The sequence below is a fragment of the Saccopteryx bilineata genome, chromosome 3 (genome assembly GCF_036850765.1).
Source record: "Saccopteryx bilineata isolate mSacBil1 chromosome 3, mSacBil1_pri_phased_curated, whole genome shotgun sequence".
NCBI lineage: Eukaryota > Metazoa > Chordata > Mammalia > Chiroptera > Emballonuridae > Saccopteryx > Saccopteryx bilineata.
In genome coordinates this window covers 7301495-7323279 of record NC_089492.1, presented here as the reverse complement: position 1 = coordinate 7323279, position 21785 = coordinate 7301495, and the positions used below count along the sequence as shown (strand labels likewise).

Sequence of the window (21785 nt, the reverse complement as noted above, 5' to 3'; positions counted from 1 at the left end):
GGGAAATTGGGAAATCACTCACACCATGTGACAGCTCCAACTAAAGTCAAGTTCACTTCACTCAAACAGAATGCGACAGTTTAAAGAGTCATGGTGTGTGTCTGTTTATGCAAATCGTGATCCAAAATAGACTCATTTCTTTGGCTCCTGGAAATATAACAAGATGCGTGGTGTTTCCTGAGGAAACTGCTACCACATTTTTGTGCCTGTAAGTAGGAGAAGGAACTCTTGAAGAGAGTGTTTTGAAATTCCAGTAACAGCAAAATAGTCTTTCTTCCCACTTCTTTTCTACTGGATGAATTCCAGGGACATTGACCTAGAAAGCTATTTGGTTCTTCTCTTCATTATTATACATAATGTAGCATTTTTATGATGAGTAACTAATACTGTGTTTACAATTCCACTATGCCTTCCATTCATTTTCTTTCAGAAAACTTTCCTTATTGCAACTTTACAGCCGGTAAACAAGTTCTCCTATCTACTAGCACCTCTCTTGTTTCCTCCCTTCCTTCCTCTCTTCTTTCCTTCCTTCCTTCTTCCTTCCATCCATACTTCCTTCCATCGGCAAATAATTATCAAGTGTCCTCCATATACCAGGCCACTGTGAGGAATGATTGAGACAAATTAAGTCTGTAGCTCCAAAAAAATTAATCCTGCCTTAATATAATCTACAGGGATAAACTTGCGACGAGGCCCCTGGGAAAATTGCACGTAACTGCCAATTTTGCTAATGATAATAAGTTTATTTTAATTGCTAATATATTCCTAATTACTCTAGTTCCAAAATGTTTGCTTCCCTGTCAGTCATCTTCTTTGTCATATCCATCAGCCCTTTTCAAGTTTGGTGGCAGCTGCTGAAAGTGATTTCACCTTCCTTGTCACACAGCTCGGCTGGGCACCATTTGTCCAAAGGCAGAGAGAGGTCTTCCCTACAAAATCTTGTAGATTTCATGGCTTCCCATTTCAGCTTAGAGAAAACTAGGATTTTCAAGGCTTTGGTACGTGAACAAAGAAGACTGACACTATCTATTCCAAACTCTGTTTTTAACCTAATCTACTACCTATTCTATCTCTTCTCATCTACCTGAACGTGTGTGTGTCCAAATAATTGTTTCAAGTATACGACATAGTTGGTGTACTCGATCCCTAAGTTGGTGTAAAGATCCTTAAGCTGGGTGGGCAGTAGAGGGTCCCATTAATCCATTTATTCATTCCCCTCCCTGCAAACATGTATTGAGCCCCTAGGGTTAGGGGTAGACTCGTGAGTGACCAAGACTGATAAGATGTTGATCATCCCAGGACTTACAGACTTGTAGGAAGAGACAGGCAGTAAACAAGTAGACAAATAAATACCACGTAAGGTGGCTGAGACCATGTGTGTTATGAAAGAAAATGGGATGGTAGGGCAAGTTAGGAGGAGGGCCGCTTTGGTCTGTCACGCTTAAGGTAAGACCTGGGCGTGAGAAGGAGCCAGTTCATCGCAAGCAAAGGGAAGCTATTTTCCCAGGGAGAGTGTGGAGCTCTCACACCGAGGAGCACGTGACCCGCGGAAAGGAACAGGAAAAGGCAGCGAGGGTGATGGGGCAGACGAGCGAGGGGAAGCGTGGAAGGTCCTTGGGCAGCAGATGCTCCTGCAGGAGCGTGAAAGGGTATAAGGCGTGAGTCCTTCTCAGGGAGAGAGAGCGTGGAGCTCTCACACTGAGGAGCACGTGACCCGCGGAAAGGAACAGGAAAAGGCAGCGAGGGTGATGGGGCAGACGAGCGAGGGGAAGCGTGGAAGGTCACTGGGCAGCAAACACTCCTGCAGGAGTGTGAAAGGGCATAAGGCGTGAGTCCTTCCCAGGGAGAGAGAGCGTGGAGCTCCCACACTGAGGAGCGCCTGACCCGCGGAAAGGAACAGGAAAAGGCAGCGAGGGTGATGGGGCAGATGAGCGAAGGGAAGCGTGGAAGGTCTCTGGGCAGCAGATACTCCTGTGGGAGTGTGACAGGGTACAAGGCGTGAGTCCAAGTGAGAGGGACGGGCAGGTACAGAAGGAAGGCCACGTGAAGACATAGGTGACCACCGACCAGCTTGGGACAGGTCCTTCCCTTACAACCCTCAGGAGGGACCTCATCCACCCACCCCTTGATCTTAGACTTCCCACCTCCAGAACGCTGAGAAAATGAATTTCTGTCATTTCAGCCACCCAGTCTGTGGTATTTTGTGATAGCAGCTCCAGCAAATTAATACAGGAATCAAGGATGACTCCCAAACTTTTTATTTAGAAAACTGGGGGAAATATGTCATTTCCATTAACTAAACTGGTGAGGTCAGTGGAGGGACAGATTTGGAGGAGGTAATTAGGAGGTCTCTCTCGAACATACTAAATTTGAGATGTGTTCTAGACAGCCAGACACCCTGACAGAGCAGCTGGGTATTTGAGTGTGGAGCTGAGGTCCCGGCTGGCGGGTGGCCAACGCAGTCAAGTATACAGAGGCGTTTGCACCCACGTGCCTGAGGGACACCACTGAGTGTCAACAGAGAAGCGGTCCGAGGACCAAGCCTGAGGACACTCCAAAATTGGTAAAATGTAGAAGAATCAGTGAAGGAGGCAAAATCAGTGAAGTACTAGAAAAGGTCAAGTAAGACTAGTGCTCTAAGGAGGAGGGAGGGACTCCCCGCGTCAAATGCTGCTGCAGTCAAGGCAGGTGAGGACGAAGAAGGAACTATCGGGTTTAGCAACACTGAAGGTTGCTGCCGCTTCGCCGGGGGCTGCTGTGCTGGGTGTTAAGGCTGAAATCCTGGTTGGAGTGGATTCAGGAAAGACTCAGAGGAGAAGACTCCAGGACCAAAAAAGAGTCAAGAAGGCAAATCTATCAAGGAATTCGGCTGCGTCTGGGAGCAGAGGAACGGACAGGGGAGTGGTTAGAAGGGATGTGGGGTCCAAAGAGGGCCACCAAACCGGTGCTATTGCGGTGTGTTGGGTGCTGCTGCCGTGGCGGACAGGACGGCTCCTGGCGTCGTTTCCAGGAATAGCTATGAGGGGGTGGGTTGCAGTCGTGAGTGGAGAGTCGGCGAGACAGCAGCAAGGATTTTCCACTCCTAGAACAGGAAGGCATGAGAGCGGGAACAGATGCCTGTGGGTGTAGAGAGCGGGTGCCAATGGCTAGTTGTGTCTTTGAAATTGTTCCTATTTTCTCCACAGAAGAGGAAGCAAGGACATCGGCTAAGAATGAGACTCGGGAAGGATGTTCGGAAGGTTTAAGGAGAAAGGACAAGGTGAGAAATAGTCATCTGAGGAGTGGGAGAGGGAGTACACAGGATGGGGTAAGATGACCACAGGGCACCCCACAACACGCCGTGAGGATTGTGGTCAGCAGTCCAAAGAACAGCCTGACTGTGTGTGTGTTTTTATTTACCTCAACCCATGTTCAGTGTGTGGGTAAAGCTGCACCATAGACGTAGCATTGCATGCAACCAGACTTGGGGTTTTACCAGGGATACGCAAGGAACAGAGGCAGGTGCTAAGACACGACTTTAATGATAGCCCATGGAATCCACGATGAAGAACAACAATGAGGACAGGAAAGAGGTCTGAGAGACAGTGAGGAGATGTCAAGACCAGTACAGTTTGATCCCAATAATGTTGGAAAAATGTTGGAGAGGGAGAGGTGGTAAGCTGGAAAGATGGTGATGATTAAGAGCAGAACATTCAAGATGGAGATTGTGATGGAGGGAATGGCAAGGTCCAGGGTTTGACTATGAAAGTGTGTGACCGCCTTAGGGTGGAAGACAAGATGATAAGCACAGAGGCCATAAAGAAAGTGAGAGTCAAGCAAGAAGCACATTAAAGATGCTCAATGCCATTAGCCATCAGAGAAATGCAAATCCAGACAACAGTGGGGACCACTTCACTCCCACGAGGACTCAGCTATAATAGAAGGGACAGACATTGCCAAGTGTTGGTGAGGGCTGGGAGATACTGGAACTCTCGTTTACTGGTGCTGGGAATATAAAATGGTGAAGATGCCTTGGTCAGATAGCTCAGTTGGTTAGAGCATCATCCCAAAACATGAAGGTTGTGTGTTCGATCCCCAGTCAGGGCACATACAGGAACAAATCAATGTTTCTGTCTGTTTCTGTCTCTCTTTCCCTTCCTCTCTCTAAAATTAATAAATTAAATTTTTTGAAATGGTGAAGCTCCTTTAGAAAAAAATTAGTTTCTTAAAATGTTAAATATAAATTTATCATATGATGTAGGTTTCTACCCAGAAGAAATTAAGGCATATATATCCCCACAAAGACATTGTGGGTGAATTTCATGGCAGCATGATTCATCATAGCCAAAGAGTGCAAACAACCTAAATGCCCATCAATGGGCAAATGGATAAATAAAATGTACTGTGTCCATATAATGGGGTGCTATTCTGTCATGAAAAGGACTGAAGTAGCGATTCATGCTACAACGTGGGAAAATATTCTGATAACTGAAAAGAATCCGGGCACAGAAGGCCACCTATTGTACGACTCATTTATATGAGATGTCTAGAGAAAGCAAATCTCTGGAGACAGAATGTAGGGAAGGGGCTTCCTGGAGCTTGAAGGGGAAGTACAGACACCAAGTAGCCAGGGTAGTAGAGAGGCTATCTGCGAGCGCATTGAAATCACCAGGAATGACAGAAGTTGTGCAGGAGATGAGAGTGAGGATGAGGGAAATGCTAACGTCATCAAGGAAAGGGGTCGACAGGTGACTGCATCAAGAAATGGCAGCAGGTGGCGCCATCTGATGGCATGAGCTCCACAGCTAGAAGAAGGAGGGACAATGACCCAGAAGTAGCCTTAAGAAGCAAGGAGGACACCTTCCCTTCTTCCAGGTCCAGTGATATACACTGGACAGAACACTGAATGCTTGTGCTTCTCAGTGACAATTAATCATCGCAACCGCCTGATGCGAAGCAGACAGGGAGGTGCCAATGGGAACCGTCGGGGACTTGGAGTCAGACGTGGGTCCCTAATTTGGGCTCTTCCAGGGGTTGACAGTCGACCTCAAACAACCACCTTACCCTCTGGGACCCTCGACTGTAAAACGAGGATAATGCCCAGAGTTCCCCTCTGCCTTACTGCTCGTCACACGGATGTCACTGCCTCTTTGCCTACGTTGTTCATGAGCATGTGAACCCCCAGCTGCTTGGAGCACAGAACTGACACTGGAGCAAGAGCCGAACAAAAGGAGGAAGGAAGGAAGAAAGGCTGGGACGGAGGGCGGGACACATTCATGTACTGCATACACTAGATTTGAGTTTAAGTCCTGACTCCGTTTTGATCAAAGGTCTTTAAAACTCACTTATGGGGTCGTGTTGATCTCCATCCACATTGCGGGTAGGGAGTGAGATGACTTTCCTCCAAGGTGGCAGCTGATGGCACTGCCCTCACAATCAATCATAGCAGGGGGCTGGGCCTGTCATCTGCTGGAGCCCTCTGCTTCCAACAGGGCAATGGCCACACGACCGACCCCAGATGGTGGCTGCTTCCATGTCCAAAGTCCTCCTCACTAGGTGTCCTGTTCTCATATCCCATCAACCTTGCAACCGAGGCAGTTTTCTTGGCTAAACACCAAGATGTTGGCAAGCTGTCTTTGAGTTGAGGGATTATGGGCATCTTGTTCTCTTTTGTTTATTTGAATTTTCTTGTTTTTTTATTTAAATAAAATAATGGCGGAGCACTTTCAAAATCAAGATAATCAGGTTAGTTTGAAAATGGATCCTTTCTCATGTCCCTATGCCAGCTCCCACGCTCTCTTGTTCGGTCTTCTCCATGACAATATAGTATATGTGCTGCCAAAGCGAGCACTTCTCCATGACAATAAAGTGGTGCTTGACTCCCGAGAAAGACTCTGTCCGAGGTTGAAAGAGGCTGAGTGATGGGCCCAACATCATCACAAAGCTCTAAATGACAGAGCGGCCAAGTCAGACCTGTTCCTGCCTGACTTCAAAATCCGTGCTGTCTTTATACCCTCTGCCTCCTGTGAAAGAAAGGAGGAAGTATTTCATCAGCTAGAGTGACACAGCTGTGGCCACGCCTCAGCCCACTGCCGGCCCCTTCCTTCTACTGTCTCCCCTAGTAACCGATACCTTCACAGGGTCCCAGAAAAGCTGCTCCCCGCACTACTAATGTTACCACTCCTACGGCCAGTGAGAATGGCAGCCTGCGCTTCGGAAGAGCTCACTCTGTGTCTAGCATTGTGTTAAGCTTGAAGTGCTTTGCTGCTTGGCTTTTATTGAATACGCATAACAATGCTATCCCTTAGGTGCTGTTTTCATCCCATTTTATGGATGGGGAAATGAAGGCTTTGAGAAGTGAAATACCTTGTCTGAAGTGACATGGCAGTAAAGGCCCCAGGTCTAGTCTGACTCCGGAGCCAGAAGACCACACTGTGTGGTTGGTCACGCTAGTGCTTAAAGGACGGGATCAGCTGGGGAAGAGTCAGGGAAGTGGAGGAAGGTAGGAGGCTTTGGAAGGTGGTCCTAGATTTTTCCTTTTACTAAAAAAAAAAGAAAAAGAAAAGAAAGAAAGAAAAGGAAAAGGTAAAAAGAAAAAAATGGAGCTGCTGATACTGAATTTCAGCTCTCTCCCCCACAGTAAATCACTTGCAGCTTTGCACATGAGTTTCACCCACACAAAAGTATGCTGTTTCCATTTGGGTCGGTTGGGGTGGGTTATCTTCTCTTTCCATGGTGCAAAACAAGTCTTTGTTCGCACCCACCCTTCCCCTGCATTTCACTTCCTTTGTTTTGATTTTGTTAAGACTACAAAAGGATGATGCCTGATCAGGCTGTAGCGCAGTGGATAGAGCGTCGGACAGGGATGTGGAGGATCCAGGTTCGAGACCCCGAGGTCACCAGCTTGAGCATGAGCTCATGTGGTTTAAGCTCACCAGCTTGGACCCAAGGTTGCTGGCTCGAGCAAGGGGTCACTTGGTCTGCTGTAGCTCCCTGGTCAAGGCTCATATGAGAAATCAATCAATGAACAATTAAGGAGCTGCAATGAAGAATTGATGCTCTCATCTCTCTCCCTTCCTGTCTGTCTGTCTCTATCTGACCCTCTCTCTGATTCTCTGTCTCTGCCACACACTCACACACACACACACACACACACACACAACTACAAAAGGATGAGAAACTGTGTGCACGTGGTCACCAGGTTTTAGCATCACCTGCTAAACCGCCCCTCCCCCCAGGTCCCCGTCCGGCCCTCTGGCAGGTGCAGCTTACAGCTGTAGCCGACTTTCCCCAGCATGGGACAGATGGAGGGAATGCAGCCATCGCAGCAGGGTCGAGTTTTTTAAAACATACATGCTCAGACCTTCATCACGGCTTGGTAAGGATTGGTGACATGGATGCAAAAGTGTGCCAAGTTAGCAGGTGTCTGCTCTGCCTGAATTGTGCCAGCGATAGTGGGATTCTTTTTGGTGATGGGGGGGGAGGGGGAAGAGGAGGCTGGTATTCCCTACAATCCAGGCAGGTTATTTTGTGTCTGTGTTGTTTTGCGGGGTTGGGGGAGGGTGGCACAGGAGACTTAATGACCTGGGCTGTGAGAGTCATGCATTCTCTTTGAGATAAGCTTTCTTCACCTTTAACATGAGGGTGTGGCATTCTCTTTGAGAGATGCCTTCTTCATCTTTTATTTATTGATTAATTTTAATTTTTTTTTTTTTTTTTTTTTTTTTTTTGCATTTTTCTGAAGCTGGAAACAGGGAGAGACAGCCAGACAGACTCCCGCATGCGCCCGACCGGGATCCACCCGGCACGCCCACCAGGGGCGACGCTCTGCCCACCAGGGGGCGATGCTCTGCCCATCCTGGGCGTCGCCATGTTGCGACCCTCCTGGGTGTCGCCATGTTGCGACCAGAGCCACTCTAGTGCCTGGGGCAGAGGCCACAGAGCCATCCCCAGCGCCCGGGCCATCCTTGCTCCAATGGAGCCTTGGCTGCGGGAGGGGAAGAGAGAGACAGAGAGGAAGGCGCGGCGGAGGGGTGGAGAAGCAAATGGGCGCTTCTCCCATGTGCCCTGGCCGGGAATCGAACCCGGGTCCTCCGCACGCTAGGCCGACGCTCTACCGCTGAGCCAACCGGCCAGGGGATTTTAATTTTTTGTGTTTACATAGATTCAAATGTCCCACCTAGTACATCTCCCCCCACCCCGTGTCCCCCTCAACCTCCCCCTTGGCCCTCTCCCTCCTACGCCCTCCCCCCTTCACTCCAGGATTTGCTTTCCTGCTCTCTATAACACTGTGTATGTATATATAATTTCACCAATTTCTTTCCCTTCTCTGATCTCATCCTCTCGTCCCCTTTCCCTCTGTCCGCTTTCCCTCTGGTCCCTTTGATCCCGCCTCTGTCTCTATTCCGTTCCTCAGTTCACTTTGTTCATTGGATTCCTCAAATGAGTGAGGTCATAGGATATTTTTATTGCAGCATTGTTCATGCCTTCTTCATCTTTAACACGAGGGTGTGGCGGGGTCTGCTAGAGCTCACCACAGACCCACCAGCTTCCCTGGATTTCCCAGACCTCATGTGTAGGTGGGGGTCATGTGACTGAGCCTCACTTCTGACAAGGAAGGGAAGGGAGAGGTCACTCCCTGCCTGAGGCAGGTAAGCAGGCAAGCTTGGAGACTATATATGATGGCCAATGGCATCAAGGAGGGTGGCCTGTCCCACATCACACATTACCTAGTTTTGGCTTTTGTGGCAGTTAGGACCAGAAGTAATGGTTGGCAGGGCTGTGGTGTGGCTTATAGTGAAGGCAGATAAAGTATCTGGCACATAGTAGGTGCTCCATCGAAATGGCAGCTCCTTCTATGAGCCGGTCACAGCCCTAGAAGCCTCTACAAGCAAAGGTCCGAATGTGGACCAGACAATGTTGGTGGTTCCTCTCTTATGTCGCATCTTCTTCCCGTGAAGTCTCTGGGTCTACATTTGAGGAACTTGAAATACAAGGAAAAACATAAAGGTCACAGTTGTCCCTGAAAAGTGGCTCTTTTGATTTAATCTCTTGTTCCCTAAGAAAGTTAATATTTCTGGAGTGAGTGACTCAGGTGATAATTGATCTTCAAGGCACCATGCCTCTTTCCCCTGAGCCTTCTCAGCAGCTGTCAGTAATGGGGAGCAAGGGCTGTGTCTATTTATCAATAAATAAAACGCAATCAAACCTCTCTAAAGTTGCCTATAAAATGGTGATTCTAGCACCTGCCGTCTTAGTCAAGGCTCCCCAGAGAATATGATGTAGACAGATACACAGTTGACCCTGAAATCACGTTAGGGGCGCTGACCACCTGTGAAATAGAAAGTCAGCCTGTAACTTTGGCTGGCCCTCTGCATATGTGGATTCCCAATCATGAATGAAAACTTCAGTTGACCCTTGAACAGGACAGGTTTGAATTGGGCGAGTCCACTTAAAACACAGATTTTTTAAATTCTCATTTTTATCCATCATTAAAATATACTTCTCCTATAACCTTTGGAATCAATTTATCCAAACCCATAGAATGTCCAACACCAAGAACGAGCCCTGAGGTAAACTATGGACTTTGGGAGAATGGTGTGTCAATTTGTTGCCCATGGAAATGGGATTCTCCCAAGGAAAGCATTCTGGGCACTCACACACAGGAGGATGTGAGCCATGGTGGCAAGATTTACTGAAGCAAACCCAAAGGACTGTCCCCAGTGCCCGATGTCTCCCCTGTGACCAGGTGGCTCAGCTCTGGCTCACTGCTGAAGAAGTCCAGCCTCGGGGACGGCAGACCTGCACCTGTTCAGGCCCAGGAAGGCCAAGACTCAGAGATGCAGAACTCTTCTGTATGTCTGTTGCCTAGGCCAGATGGTACCAGGCCTCAACCTGTGCTGTGCTTGAGCCCACACTGGACTGGTACTTTGGCCGGCACAGCCGCCAGGCCTCAAGCTGTGCTGTGCTTGAGCCCACACTGGACTGGCACTTTGGCCTGGATGGTACCAGGCCTCAAGCTGTGCTGTGCTTGAGCCCACACTGGACTGGCACTATGGCCCGCACAGCCGCCAGGCCTGCCCAGCTGCCACAGCGAGAGACCTGGTAAACAGAAGCCCTGGGCCCTTGCTGAGCTCCGAGTCTATCACCTTGGGTTTGGGAAGGGGTAAACTCTTTCAAACTAACCAATCCTCTTCCTAATCTTTTGCGAACATGCACTGGTGCCTCCCCTTATTCAACCCCTTTCCTGGCTTTCCTGCCCTTATCCTATCTGGTCTTCTCCCCAGATCTTCCCACCTTCCCACCTTCCCAGGCTAGACTCCTCCCCTTATGTCGCCATGGTGGCTCCTCCCACGCATTCCTCAAAAAAAAAAAAAAAAAAAAAAAAGGACCTCCCCTTATAGCTCTTAGATTTCACTGCGCATGTGCCTGGCAAAGGAACGCCCCCCTTCCTGTTCTATCCCTTTCCCTGGTCATCCTGGCCAGCAGGCCCGTTGTTCCTGGGGGAGATTGTAAAGCTGGTCCTTCCTCTCTGCTGGATGGCGGAATGTGGACACAGAGGGATGTTAATTCCCCTGCAGGGCAGCGTGGCCATCCCCTGGAGTGTCTAGAACCCGTAGTTTTCAGACTTAATCGGGCTTAATGTCTGATTCCATTTGCTCCCTTCTTTTGTTAGTAACTAACTACCTACTGTCACAAATTTAGGTTGAAAAAAGAAAAAGAAAGAAAGTACCATTCTAGTGAGTGATGTTGATAAAAGAGGTTATGCATGCGTAGGAACAGGGAGGGGTAGATGAGAAATCTCTACCTTACTCGCAACTTTTTTTTATAAACCTACAACTGCTCTAAAAAAATAAAGTCTTTTTAAAAATGCAAAAATAAGTATCTGGATCATGTTTGAAAGATGCTAAGGAACTAACTCTTTGTTTAAAAAATTATAAATAAAGGAAGAGACTCATCCTTGTTTTCCTAGAAGAGCTGAACGGCTGGGTAATCGGCAGGTATTCCTCTGCTCAGACATAGCCCAGCGGATAAATGACGGAGCTGTGATCAAACGGACATGTCCATTTTCAGCCCCTAACGAATGAAGGAGCTAAGCACCCAACAGAGGTGGCCGCTCCCAGCACAGAAAGATCTCATGTGCCTCTTGATGAGAACTATGCCACCGTGTGTGAAGCAGTTGTAACCTCTCCCCCACAAAAAAAAAAAACCCTCAACACTACAACTGATTAAGTCTCTATAATCAACTACCCGTTGGCAGGAAATGCAGAAGACTCAGCAAAACACTACTCTTGACCACAGGGACGCAATCAGCAACATTCACATGGAGAAAGCACTACAGCACAAAGGATCCAATCCCCACGAGGAACAAACCTCAGAGGTGGGGAGAGAGTCGGATAGAGAATCTCTACATTAAAAAGGACATTTAAAAACACAGGCAGAGTTATACAATAATATTTAGGAATAAACACTGGTGCTAAAAGTCCGAAGAGGGGTACAGAAGTGATTACCATGGAAATCGGGACAGTGGTCACTCTCGGGGGGGGGGCACTGGGAGGGGCCCCTAGAAGGTTCCTGCTGTCGCTCCTAGGCCAGGTTCTCTCGCTTTGCACATTTGCTTCTGACAAGGACATTTCCCTTGTAACAATTTAATAAGCTACGTGTTAAACAATTAATCCTTATTAACAATTTAATAAGCTACGTATTTGTTTTACACCGTTTTCTGTACTTGTGTTGTTTCAACTATTCAAACAATTTTAAACGGCTGTTTTGCCTATTTCTTTTTGTGTATGTGTGACAGAGACAGAGTCAGATAGAGGGACAGATAGGGACAGACAGACAGGAAGGGAGAGATGAGAAGCATCAATTCTTTGTTGCGGCACCTTGGTTGTTCATTGATTGATTTCTCATATGTGCCTTGACTGGGGGGCTACAACAGACTGAGTGACCCCTTGCTCAATCCAGCAACCTTGGGCTCAAACTGGTGAGCTTTACTCAAAGCAGATGAGCCTGCACTCAAGTTGACAATCTCGAACCAGGGTCTCGAACTTGGGTTCTCTGTGTCCCCGTCTGACGCTCTATCCACTGCGCCCCCGCCTGGTCAGGCTTGTCTATTTCTTAAGAATGAAAAGAAGCTACATAAACAGACAGTTTGATGGAGAAGAGGAACCTTATCTGTCTTCTTCCATCTTCTATCTCCAGGGGCTAGGCCCGCCCTTGGCTCATGGTAATGACTAAATATATATTTACCTAATGAATGAGCAAATGAGACTATAGGATCACATACACACCTAAGGTGATATTCTGATTACTATTATAAACTTCAGCAAGGTCATTCCTTCCCGAGGAGTAGAAAATCTATTGTATGCTACAGACCGTGTTGCCTGCTGCTGGGGCTGTGCTGACAGAAGGACCCTCCGAGGAGTCAGGCTGGCGATGGGCGGAGGGCTGACACCCGGTGATGGATAAGTAAGTCCTCCTGACTGCACACATGTCAGCAGCTCTGTGCACCGCTAGCATGGGAGGAGCTGCAGGAGTCCAAGGTTGTATAACAGCTGCTCTAAGCGGCAAGGCTCAGGGGCCGTGATCTGGCCAGACGTGAGCCAGACTTGACCGGGCTGCAAACATAGTACAGGCCTCCTGGTAAGCTGCCCAGGTGGCAATAAATCACACAGCAGCTGACCTGGACTGACTTTAGAAGGTGCGGGAGGCCGAGGCAGTGGACTGCCCTGCGGCAGAAGGCCTTTCCCCAGCAGAGAGGGAGTGGCTGCGTGTCTTCCTCCAAAGCTGGCCGTTTCCCAAGCAGACCGGGGGCCATGACCTTTGCGCGCCGAAGGCCCAGGCAGTCTGAGTGAGGAATGAGAATGTCCCTGACCATTGACAGGTTAGGAGTGTTTGGTGGAAACCCTGCAGTTGAATTTGGCGGGTGGATCTTTTCCACCAAAGCCTAACGAAGCGACGCGAGAGAGCGTACTCGGCGGAGGGTCACGCTGCAGCCGTTTGAGAAGGCAGGAGGGCTGAGACACGGAGACGAAGCCGGCTGGCCTGCTGCTAAGGTCGCAGAACAGCCCCTGGCCTGCAGCCAACAGCTGCCCAGTCGTTTTCCCTGAGCCTCAGCCTCCAGAACAACAGCTCCAGCCTGGCCACATCGGACACTCTCAAGAACACTTGGTTAGACATCCTAGGTATCAGTAGCAATGGAAAAGCAGGGACCACGAAGACCGGGGCCAGTCTGGGGCAGTGATGACGGCATTGTCTTCGTGCCCAGTCAGCCACTATTTTTTTTACTCTTTTAGATTTTTATTTATTCATTTTTATTAGAGAGAGAAGGGAGAGAGAGAGAGGGAGAGATAGAGAGAGAACAGGGGGAGGAGCAGGAAGCATCAACTCCCATATGTGCCTTGACCAGGCAAGCCCAGGGTTTTGAACCAGCGACCTCAGCTTTCCAGGTCGACGCTTTATCCACTGAGCCACCACAGGTCAGAACAGGCACTATTTTTGAAGCCCTATTCCACATTCAGCCCTGTGTGACTTTGGGATGCACAGGAGACTGACATCTGGAGAGACAAACAAGAATTACAGTCTCTGAGAAATGTCCTAAAGAAGAGGCGAACAAGGGCACAGGAGCAGGAAGAGTGGAGGGGACTCGAGAAGGATGAGGGTTTCCAGAAGGGACAGGTACGGGAAGGCGATCCCGTCAAGGGAATGGCATGGCCAAAGGCCAGAGGAGCGGGATAGCATGGCAGGGCGGGCCTGTTTCCCTGGACCCTCCAGAAAGAACACAGTGCGGCAATGGCTTCATCTTCGCTTCCGACCTCCAGCAATGTCCAGCAATGAATCAGTGTCCGTAAGCCACTGGTTTGTGGTCATTTGTTACAGCGGGTGTAATGAACTGGTCCAGGGTCCAGCAAACACCTTTCCTCCAGACTTCTCATGTTGCAACACACACATAGATAATCGGCTGATGACTCCATTTATTAGTAGTATAATATTTTTCTTCAACCCCGGATGCACTAAATGTAAAGAACATAAAAAGTGATATTTGGACATCACCATGTGAAGCAAAGACAAATTTCCCCACACTAGTTTCTAGACAGAGACTATCAACTGGTGCAAAACGGCCTTGCAGGAACCCCTGGGGAGCAGAACCCGAGCACGAGGGCTGGTGAGGGAGCGGCACCCACAACCCACCAGACGGCCGTGCGACTGCCGGTACCATTTGTACGTCCTTCAGAACGCTCTGGTGTTTTGCCTTTATTTCCCCTAAAGAAGTTTTCCTGTGTTAAGTTTCCTGCTTTATTTTAACAGCAATTTTAGTGAAACGCTCTGGTGTTTTGCCTTTATTTCCCTTAAAGAAGTTTTCCTGTGTTAAGTCTTTATTTTAACAGCAATTTTAGTGAAAGGTACTCATGAGCCCCAAGAGGGTTGAAAACTTGGTAAAGAAAATGGTTCAAGGCCCTGGCCGGTTGGCTCAGTGGTAGAGCATCGGCCCGGCGTGCGGAAGTCCAGGGTTCGATTCCCAGCCAGGGCACACAGGAGAAGCGCCCATCTGCTTCTCCACCCCTCCCCCTCTCCTTCCTCTCTGTCTCTCTCTTCCCCTCCCGCAGCCGAAGCTCCATTGGAGCAAAGTTGGCCCAGGCGCTGGGGATGGCTCCTTGGCCTCTGCCCCAGGCGCTATAGAATGGCTCTGGTCGCGACAGAGCGACGCCTCGGATGGGCAGAGCATCGGCCTCTGGTGGGCGTGCCAGGTGGATCCCGGTCGGGCGCATGCGGGAGTCTGTCTGACTGCCTCCCCATTTCCAGCTTCAGAAAAAAAAAAAATCCAAAAAAAAAAAGAAAATGGTTCAAGAGAAAAATGTACCTTCCAATAAAAAAATTGACTCTGTTTCACCCTTTAGTTTTTGTTTTGTTTTGTTTTGTTTTGTTGTGACAAAGAGAGAGAGACAAAGAGAGGGACAGATAAGGACAGACAGATAGGAAGGGAGAGAGATGAGAAACATCAATTCTTTGTCATGACACCTTAGTTGTTCATTGATTACTTTTTCATATGTGCATTGATGGGGGGACTAAACAGAGTGAGTGACCCCTTGCTCAAGCCAGCGACCTTGGGCTCAAGCTGGTGAGCCTTGCTCAAGCCAGATGAGCCCACGCTCAGGCCGGCTACCTCGGGGTTTCAAACTGGGTCCTCTGAGTCCCAGTCCGACACTCTATCCACTGCGCCACCCCCTGGTCAGGCTATTCTGCCCATTTTCCATCAGCCTTTATCTACTGTCACTGCCAAACATCGGGCCACTCCTTCAGGACAAAGAAGGACTTTTTCTACATTATATCTTAAGGATAAACTGCATTTATTTACTTTCGAGTTGGCATTGGATATATCAACTTGCTTTCATTATTCAAATTGAGCAAAGGATAGGTCCATGTGGGCAGACGCAGGAACCCTCATTGTTACATACAAACTTGCCATAGAATTCTCTTGTGAAAATGAATGTCTGAGACCCGCAGCCTCAGAGTGTAACAGGACAGACAGCAGAGGCCCAGGTGGTCCGTTCTCCTTCACAAATCTCAGTCCTTTCCCTTTCCACGGCGAGTGTTTGCAAGGGAAAAAAGATGACTTCACAGCATTTTCACACACATATTACAATTACGAGGGCAAAGCTGGGATATTTTTTAAAAATCACATAACCCAATGAAGTTGGTTTTTCCTGAGTATCCAGTTGCTCACTCCCTTCAGATTAAAGCAGTTGATTCCAAGCAGGCTGCAAATCACACCATTTTTTGGATATTCAGATTGAAGACATTCATCAGAGGCACTCCTGAATGGCTGTCAAATTTTGGCAAACCTAGATCAAAGCAAGGAGAAAGGAAATGCATAATTCATCTACATACACCGGAAATGCGATAGCTGCTCTAATCACTGCGCGCGCGCGCGCACGCGCATGCAGGAGCACACATACCGCCGAGGAGCTAGCTTAAATATCAATAATAATTAGGAAAGTGAGCTTCGACGTTGAGCAACTTTTTTTGCCTTAGCAATTCTCAGCTCTCTCACTGTCCTCCAACAGGCTGCAAAGATTTTTGCCCTGCATCCCAGCAGGGTACAAAGTTAATCACCATTTCATCTGTTTTCTCTCTCCACCCCTCAGTGACAGAAATGCCTACAGGGTAACCAGTAGGCTTTCCCCATATTTCTACTCCCTGAAGGGTATCCATTCATTCACCAAAGCTATAAGCAGATCTTCTAGCACCTAAGCTGGAGATAAGATATGTTACTTATTTTGTTACCCTGTGGCCATAAATCGGCAAAACACAGACTGCTGATGCAAACACATGTATGGCAGGCTGCAGTACCTGTGATGACCTTCATTTGAAAGGGACACCCTGGGCAGTGGTGAACAAAGTAGGTAAGTCCCCAAACCCACAGATTTTAAATTTTCCAAAGAAGGCGGATGAATAAGAATTGCGTTACAGTATGAAAAAGGCTGTGACTTGAGAAGCCCCAAATGCTGAAGGATCAGCAGCCAGTCTCGGCTAGGTGGCGTGCAGGGTGGGTGTGGGAGGGCTCCTCCCTTCATCAGTGTTTGTGGGACTGGGCCTGGGCTCCAGCCTGTCCTCCACGCCCTCAGATCCCGTCCTGGATGCCTGGAACAGACTCATGAGTCATCCTTGACTGCTGATGGTGATAACCACGTCTTTGGCTCAGTAGTTTCCAGACAGGTTTCTATGGGAGAATGGAGGTTGCAAAATCTGTCTTTTATAGGCAGAGCCCTGGGCTATAAAGAAGTGATGCGGTGGATACATTCAATTTCATGAATACTTATGACATATGTACTCTTTTCAAGGCATCGTGATGGATACAAAAATGAAGTCAAAAGTCCTTGTTTTCAGAGGTTTTAAGTGCAAAGGTGTAAGCATATGATGCCTAGTGGGCAGGGAACAGGTAAAAACAGAGAGAGAATGAGTATGAACACAAATAATCAAAGAAGGGATCTTCCAGAAATGAGGCTGAAGATGTAAGGTATTTTTCCCCACCGAGGAAGAAGGAAGGGGCCAGAGCCACAAAGTGTGGAGTAATAAAAGGCTTTATTGAATACAGGGCGCATCCTGTCCGACGAGGTTCTCTGGTCCCGGGTCAGAGAGGCCAGGGAAGTCCCATGGGGTGACTCGAGTGAGAGATATTTAAAAGGTCTCTAGGGTGGTCGAGCTAATATGACGTGGTGAAATCTCACTGGCTGACGGACGGTCGCTCTTTTCCCAAGGACCTCTGGGAAGTTTCTTTTGGCATGCTTGGTTGTTGGCGGTCATAGCCAAAGTTTCCGGGTCTGGCCTCCCCACGTGACCATCCCCCATTGCCCTCTACCCTACATTCCAGTCTTTTGTGTTAATTAAGGGCATCAGTTATTTGTCTGGCTACTTCCTGCTGATTAGGGGCGTCGTGGGGAGGGGGAGATCGGAAGGTGGTGGCTTTGAGGGGTGTCAGGAGGAACATCTGTTTGTCTGTGACTGGAGAAACTTCGCAGATGCGGTCCTGTAAGGATTTAAAAAAAAAGAGGAGTAATAGGGGGATTTGCAGGGTCCAGCCTTTTGGTGAGCCGGAGATGGACGGAGTCCAGTGGTTCCGACTGCCAGTGGTCCTGCATGGAGGGAAGCTTGAGGCAAAACTGTATGCCAGGAGTGGCGTACGAAGGGGAGGAAACTGCATGTCAGGAGTGGAGTGCAAAGAGGAAAAGAAGGGGGGTCCCATCCATTCCCATAACTGAGACCTGTGAGGGAACTAGAGGTCCATAGTGTGGTGGCAAAACAGAGAAGGTAGCCCCCATGTCCACAAGAAATGAGATGGACTTACCCACTAGTTGCAGCATACCCTGGGTTCTCTGAGTCCAGGCCGTGTCCTAGGAGTTTGAGTGATGCACCCACCTGGCTGGCTCGTCCTCACATAGAGGCGTTGAGGAAAAAGCCTGTTGCCCAAAGGGGCAATCGCTCTGCCAATGAGTGGGCTGCTTGCAGTTAGGGCAGGGCTTAGTGGGCAGCCACGGGCAGAGGCCCTGCTGGGACCAGTGACCCTGCTTGCCACACTTAAAGCAAGCTCCTGGTGGGGATTTTCTTTGCGGCCTGGACTTAGGTCGGGCACCTCCTGTTACTTGCCCCTGTTGTTCTGCCGGCCTCATGGCTGTCACAAGAGCCTGGGTTTGGAGAGTTACCTTCTGCTGCATGCGGGCCTGGCGAACAGCCTTGGCCTGCTTCTATTAGTCGTGACCATTGAAAACTTTAAATGCCATGTTCACAGGTCCCGGATAAGGGTTTGGGGGTTAGAATAAGAAAAGGTGGGTTCCTGGGGATCCTGGTACCCAGATCTGGCAGGAAATGCTGCAGCCAAAGGCAGGGCAGGGCCAGAACTTCCTGTATGAAAATTGGGGTTGGGCCTTGGGGTCCTGCAAACCATGTAAGAGCCAATAGTAGGTGGAGAATGGCCTGATGGAGGAGGGGCTTAAGAACACAGTGGAGAAGGGAGGGGCCCCTGGCCAGCAGGGGAGGAGAAAGAGAGACTGGTATTTGCAGGTGAATGAGAAACAGGATCCAGTGCAGGGAGGAAAGGGGGCTCTTGGAGGGAAGAGACCCAAGGAAAAGAGGTCCAGAGGGACCAGAGAGGGGTCCCGAGAGAGGGGCGCCCCTGGGGGTCAGGCAGGAGGGGAGAGAGTTGGGAGTTGGGCGAAGGAGGAAAGATTAGGAGTGGAGGGTTTAGGTGAGATTTCTCTGGCCAAAAAAAGGGCCTGCGTGGTGGAAAAGGCGGCACAGAGATTAGGACAGGAGCGTGAATAATTAGAAGCCCTGAATGTAAGGGATCTCCAACCATTTCCCAGCTTTTTTGGCGAGAGTTAAATTGGTGAGGCCGTTAAGACCGAAAGTCCCTTCAGGAGGCTAATCCAGTGGGTTCTGTGGCCTGGCCACAGCGGAGAAGAAGAACAGTTTCTTCTTCTTTAGGGAGGGAGTTTCCTGTGCCCCCATGGCCACCCTCAGTCCTCAGAGTGGTCAGAGATGAGCATTGGCATCCCAAAACTCAAAGCTCTGGCCACGGACAGATAAGGTAAAGTGGATGTGCTCAGGACGTATCCACGGGCACACGTGCTCGGAATCGAACAGAAAGAGGTCCCTGACGCAGCTGCGGTTTCAGATAGGGAGTCTCAGCGGAAAGAATTGAGGGTAGTTTGGAGGCAGGGGACTTACCACACCGTGAGCTGAAGTGGGTGGAAGGTAGGAGGTCCTGGTTCTTTCTCGGAGGGGAAGGGGAGAGGAGTGGTCCTTGTGGACTTCAAACTCCTCCTGGGTTTTCGGCACCAAAATGTAAGGTATTTTTCCCCACCGAGGAAGAAGGAAGGAGCCAGAGCCACGAAGTGTGGAGTAATAAAAGGCTTTATTAAATACAGAGTGTGCATTCCGTCCAACGAGGTTCTCTGATCCCGGGGACAGAGAGGCCAGGGAAGTCACATGGGGTGAACCATGTGGGAGATATTTAAAGGGTCCCTAGGGTGGTCGAGCTAATATGACATGGTGAAATCTCACTGGCTGATGGACTATCGCTCTTTTCCCAAGGACCTCTGGGAAGTTTCTTTTGGCACGCTTGGTTGTGGGCAGTCCTAGCCAAAGTTCCTGGGTCTGAGTTCCCCACGTGACTGTCCCCCATTGCCCACCAGCCTACAGGAAATGCGACTGATCCAGCAGGAAATACCATCCGGGTCCTGCTCTAATTCCATTTAGGAGAGAACAAATCAAGAGCTCTCACTACAGCCTGAGGAGCCCTTGCAGCAGTAGGTGATGTGACCCCAGCAGATATTGGCTCTTCTGAAAAGCTTTCCCTCCCCCCTCCCCTCCTTCCCCCATCCCCTCCCAACCCCCTTCTCTTCCCCCTCTCTCCCCTCCCTTCCCCTCCCCTCCTCTCCTCTACCCCTCCCCTCTTTTCCCCCTTCCCCGCCCCCTCTTCCCCCTCCCTCTCCTCCCCCCTCCCATCCCCTCCCCTTCCCATCCCCTCTCCTCCCCTCCCTTCCTTCCCTCCCCTTCCCTCTCTACTTCCTTCAACTCCCCCTCTACTCCCTTCCCCCTCCCCTCCCTTCCCTTCCTCTTCCCTCCCCTCCCCTCCTCTCCCCCCTCCCCTCCTCTCCTCTCTCCCCTCCCCTCCCCTCCCCCTCCCCTCCACTGGGAGTCTGGGGAACCTCCCTCCAGGAGCTCCCATAGCCTCTGTGCTACCTCTGTACTTGCACTTCCCATTTATCACATTAAAAAGCAACTTCGCTGTGCCCTTTTCTATGTCCTACTAATTAGGCTCTGAATTGTTGAGGCCATGGCATACAACCCCGTCACCGAGTGACAGCGTCTGACCCTGGCTAGCGACTGTAAAGGTCTGCCGAGCAGAACTGGGTGTCCAGTGCTACACAGAACATTCACGTTCTCGATAAAGACGCAGTAGGTTAAGTGACGGCACTTCAGGGTTTTACTAACCATCTGTCCAGGATGCTCATAATGAATGCAATGCACAAAGAATGACCCGGAGAGGCTGTTGAACATGGAGGCCCCGCAGCAGTGTGGACTCAAAAGGTTTGGGAACCAGGGTGCGCGAATCTGGTCTCTAAACCAGCGCCTCGGTTGATTCCAGCGAGCTGTCGCCATGCCACTAGGCTTTGTGAAGCTCCGCCCTCCTTACAGGGTTTCCCTAACAACATGCTATGTGCTTTTCCAATTAATTGTATGGGTGGGTTCACCTTAAACCCCATAGAGAATGAATTGATACAAGCCTGCACCACCTGACAATTTTCACTTCTGAATGTTGGGCTGCAACATGACTCCGGCTGAGAATCTTTGGTTCAGCCGTTATTGGTTAGGCCAGTCCTAACCAATAATTAGGGCAGTGTCTCAACCCACCCAGCTGAGCATGCGCGCAGACCTGAATGAAGTTAACGTCCAGTGACGCAGAGAGCGACCTGCCGCCAGAGGGAGTGGGTAGCAGAGAAGAGCTGTCAACACATGTCACTCATTTACACGGGTTCAAGAATAAGAATTTCTCAAGTGACCTTGGGACCCAATTTTGCGACTATCGGATTAAAAAAAACTTAGCTCTATTAATGCCTGCGCCCAGAAACCCAAAACGCCAGGAAACGAAGAGGAAGCATCGCTCAAAGTGCCAGTAAATCAATATTGGCCAGCGTCCTAAACAAAATAAATCTTCCCTCGGCTTCATGGCGATTTCAGAATTAACAAAGATTTCCTAAACAGGGAGCGCAACACAGTGTCAGGAGCCATAGGCCTGCAAACTGATTTGAATCACAGGCCTCCGTCTCCAAGCTGCGGGAGCCGGCCTGCGGCCGCCCTGCAAAAAGGAAAGATAATGAACGCCATCCGTCTTGTGGTGGACCGTGCTCTGCGGGCTGTTTGAAATTCTGCCCGCCTCTTGCCCAGACCTCAGGCACCCCTTGAAATATGCTGAATCACAGCCGCAGACACATAGGGGGACTCGAAGTGCCTGGGAGATTGCAGACACACCACCGTTGGTAACAGATCATTTCGTGGGCAGTCGGCCAGAGGGTTATTTGGGAAGCTCTAAGAAAAAGGCCTCTTAATATGAGGTATTTTTAAAGGGCACTGCTGTGCACCTATAAAAGTCCTTTTTAAACGATTTAAACATTTAAGCATGTTCCTTCCTAAGACCTGCTGCCTTAAAAATTAATTTTCTCTATTTGAGGTAAGAATTTAGGCTCGGGAAGATACTACTATTAGAGTTTAGTGGTAGCCAGGAGTCCTCTTCAGGACACACGATC

The 21785-nt window shown here is 49.4% G+C and overlaps 1 protein-coding gene across 3 annotated transcripts in view; it reads right to left on the bottom strand.

Annotated features, from left to right (window-relative positions):
- Positions 1 to 15658: 15658 nt before the first annotated feature.
- Positions 15659 to 21785, bottom strand: part of TMEM71 (transmembrane protein 71) — a 30801-nt gene continuing 24674 nt past the window's right edge. For 2 of the 3 annotated variants that reach the window (XM_066265640.1, XM_066265639.1), the window contains one exon: positions 17053 to 17506. In XM_066265640.1, coding sequence (XP_066121737.1) covers positions 17455 to 17506 — 52 coding nt within the window. In that variant the 3' untranslated portion in view covers positions 17053 to 17454. Of the gene's footprint in view, positions 15822 to 17052; positions 17507 to 21785 lie in introns of those variants that run through there. The other variant, XM_066265641.1, reaches the window with a different exon arrangement.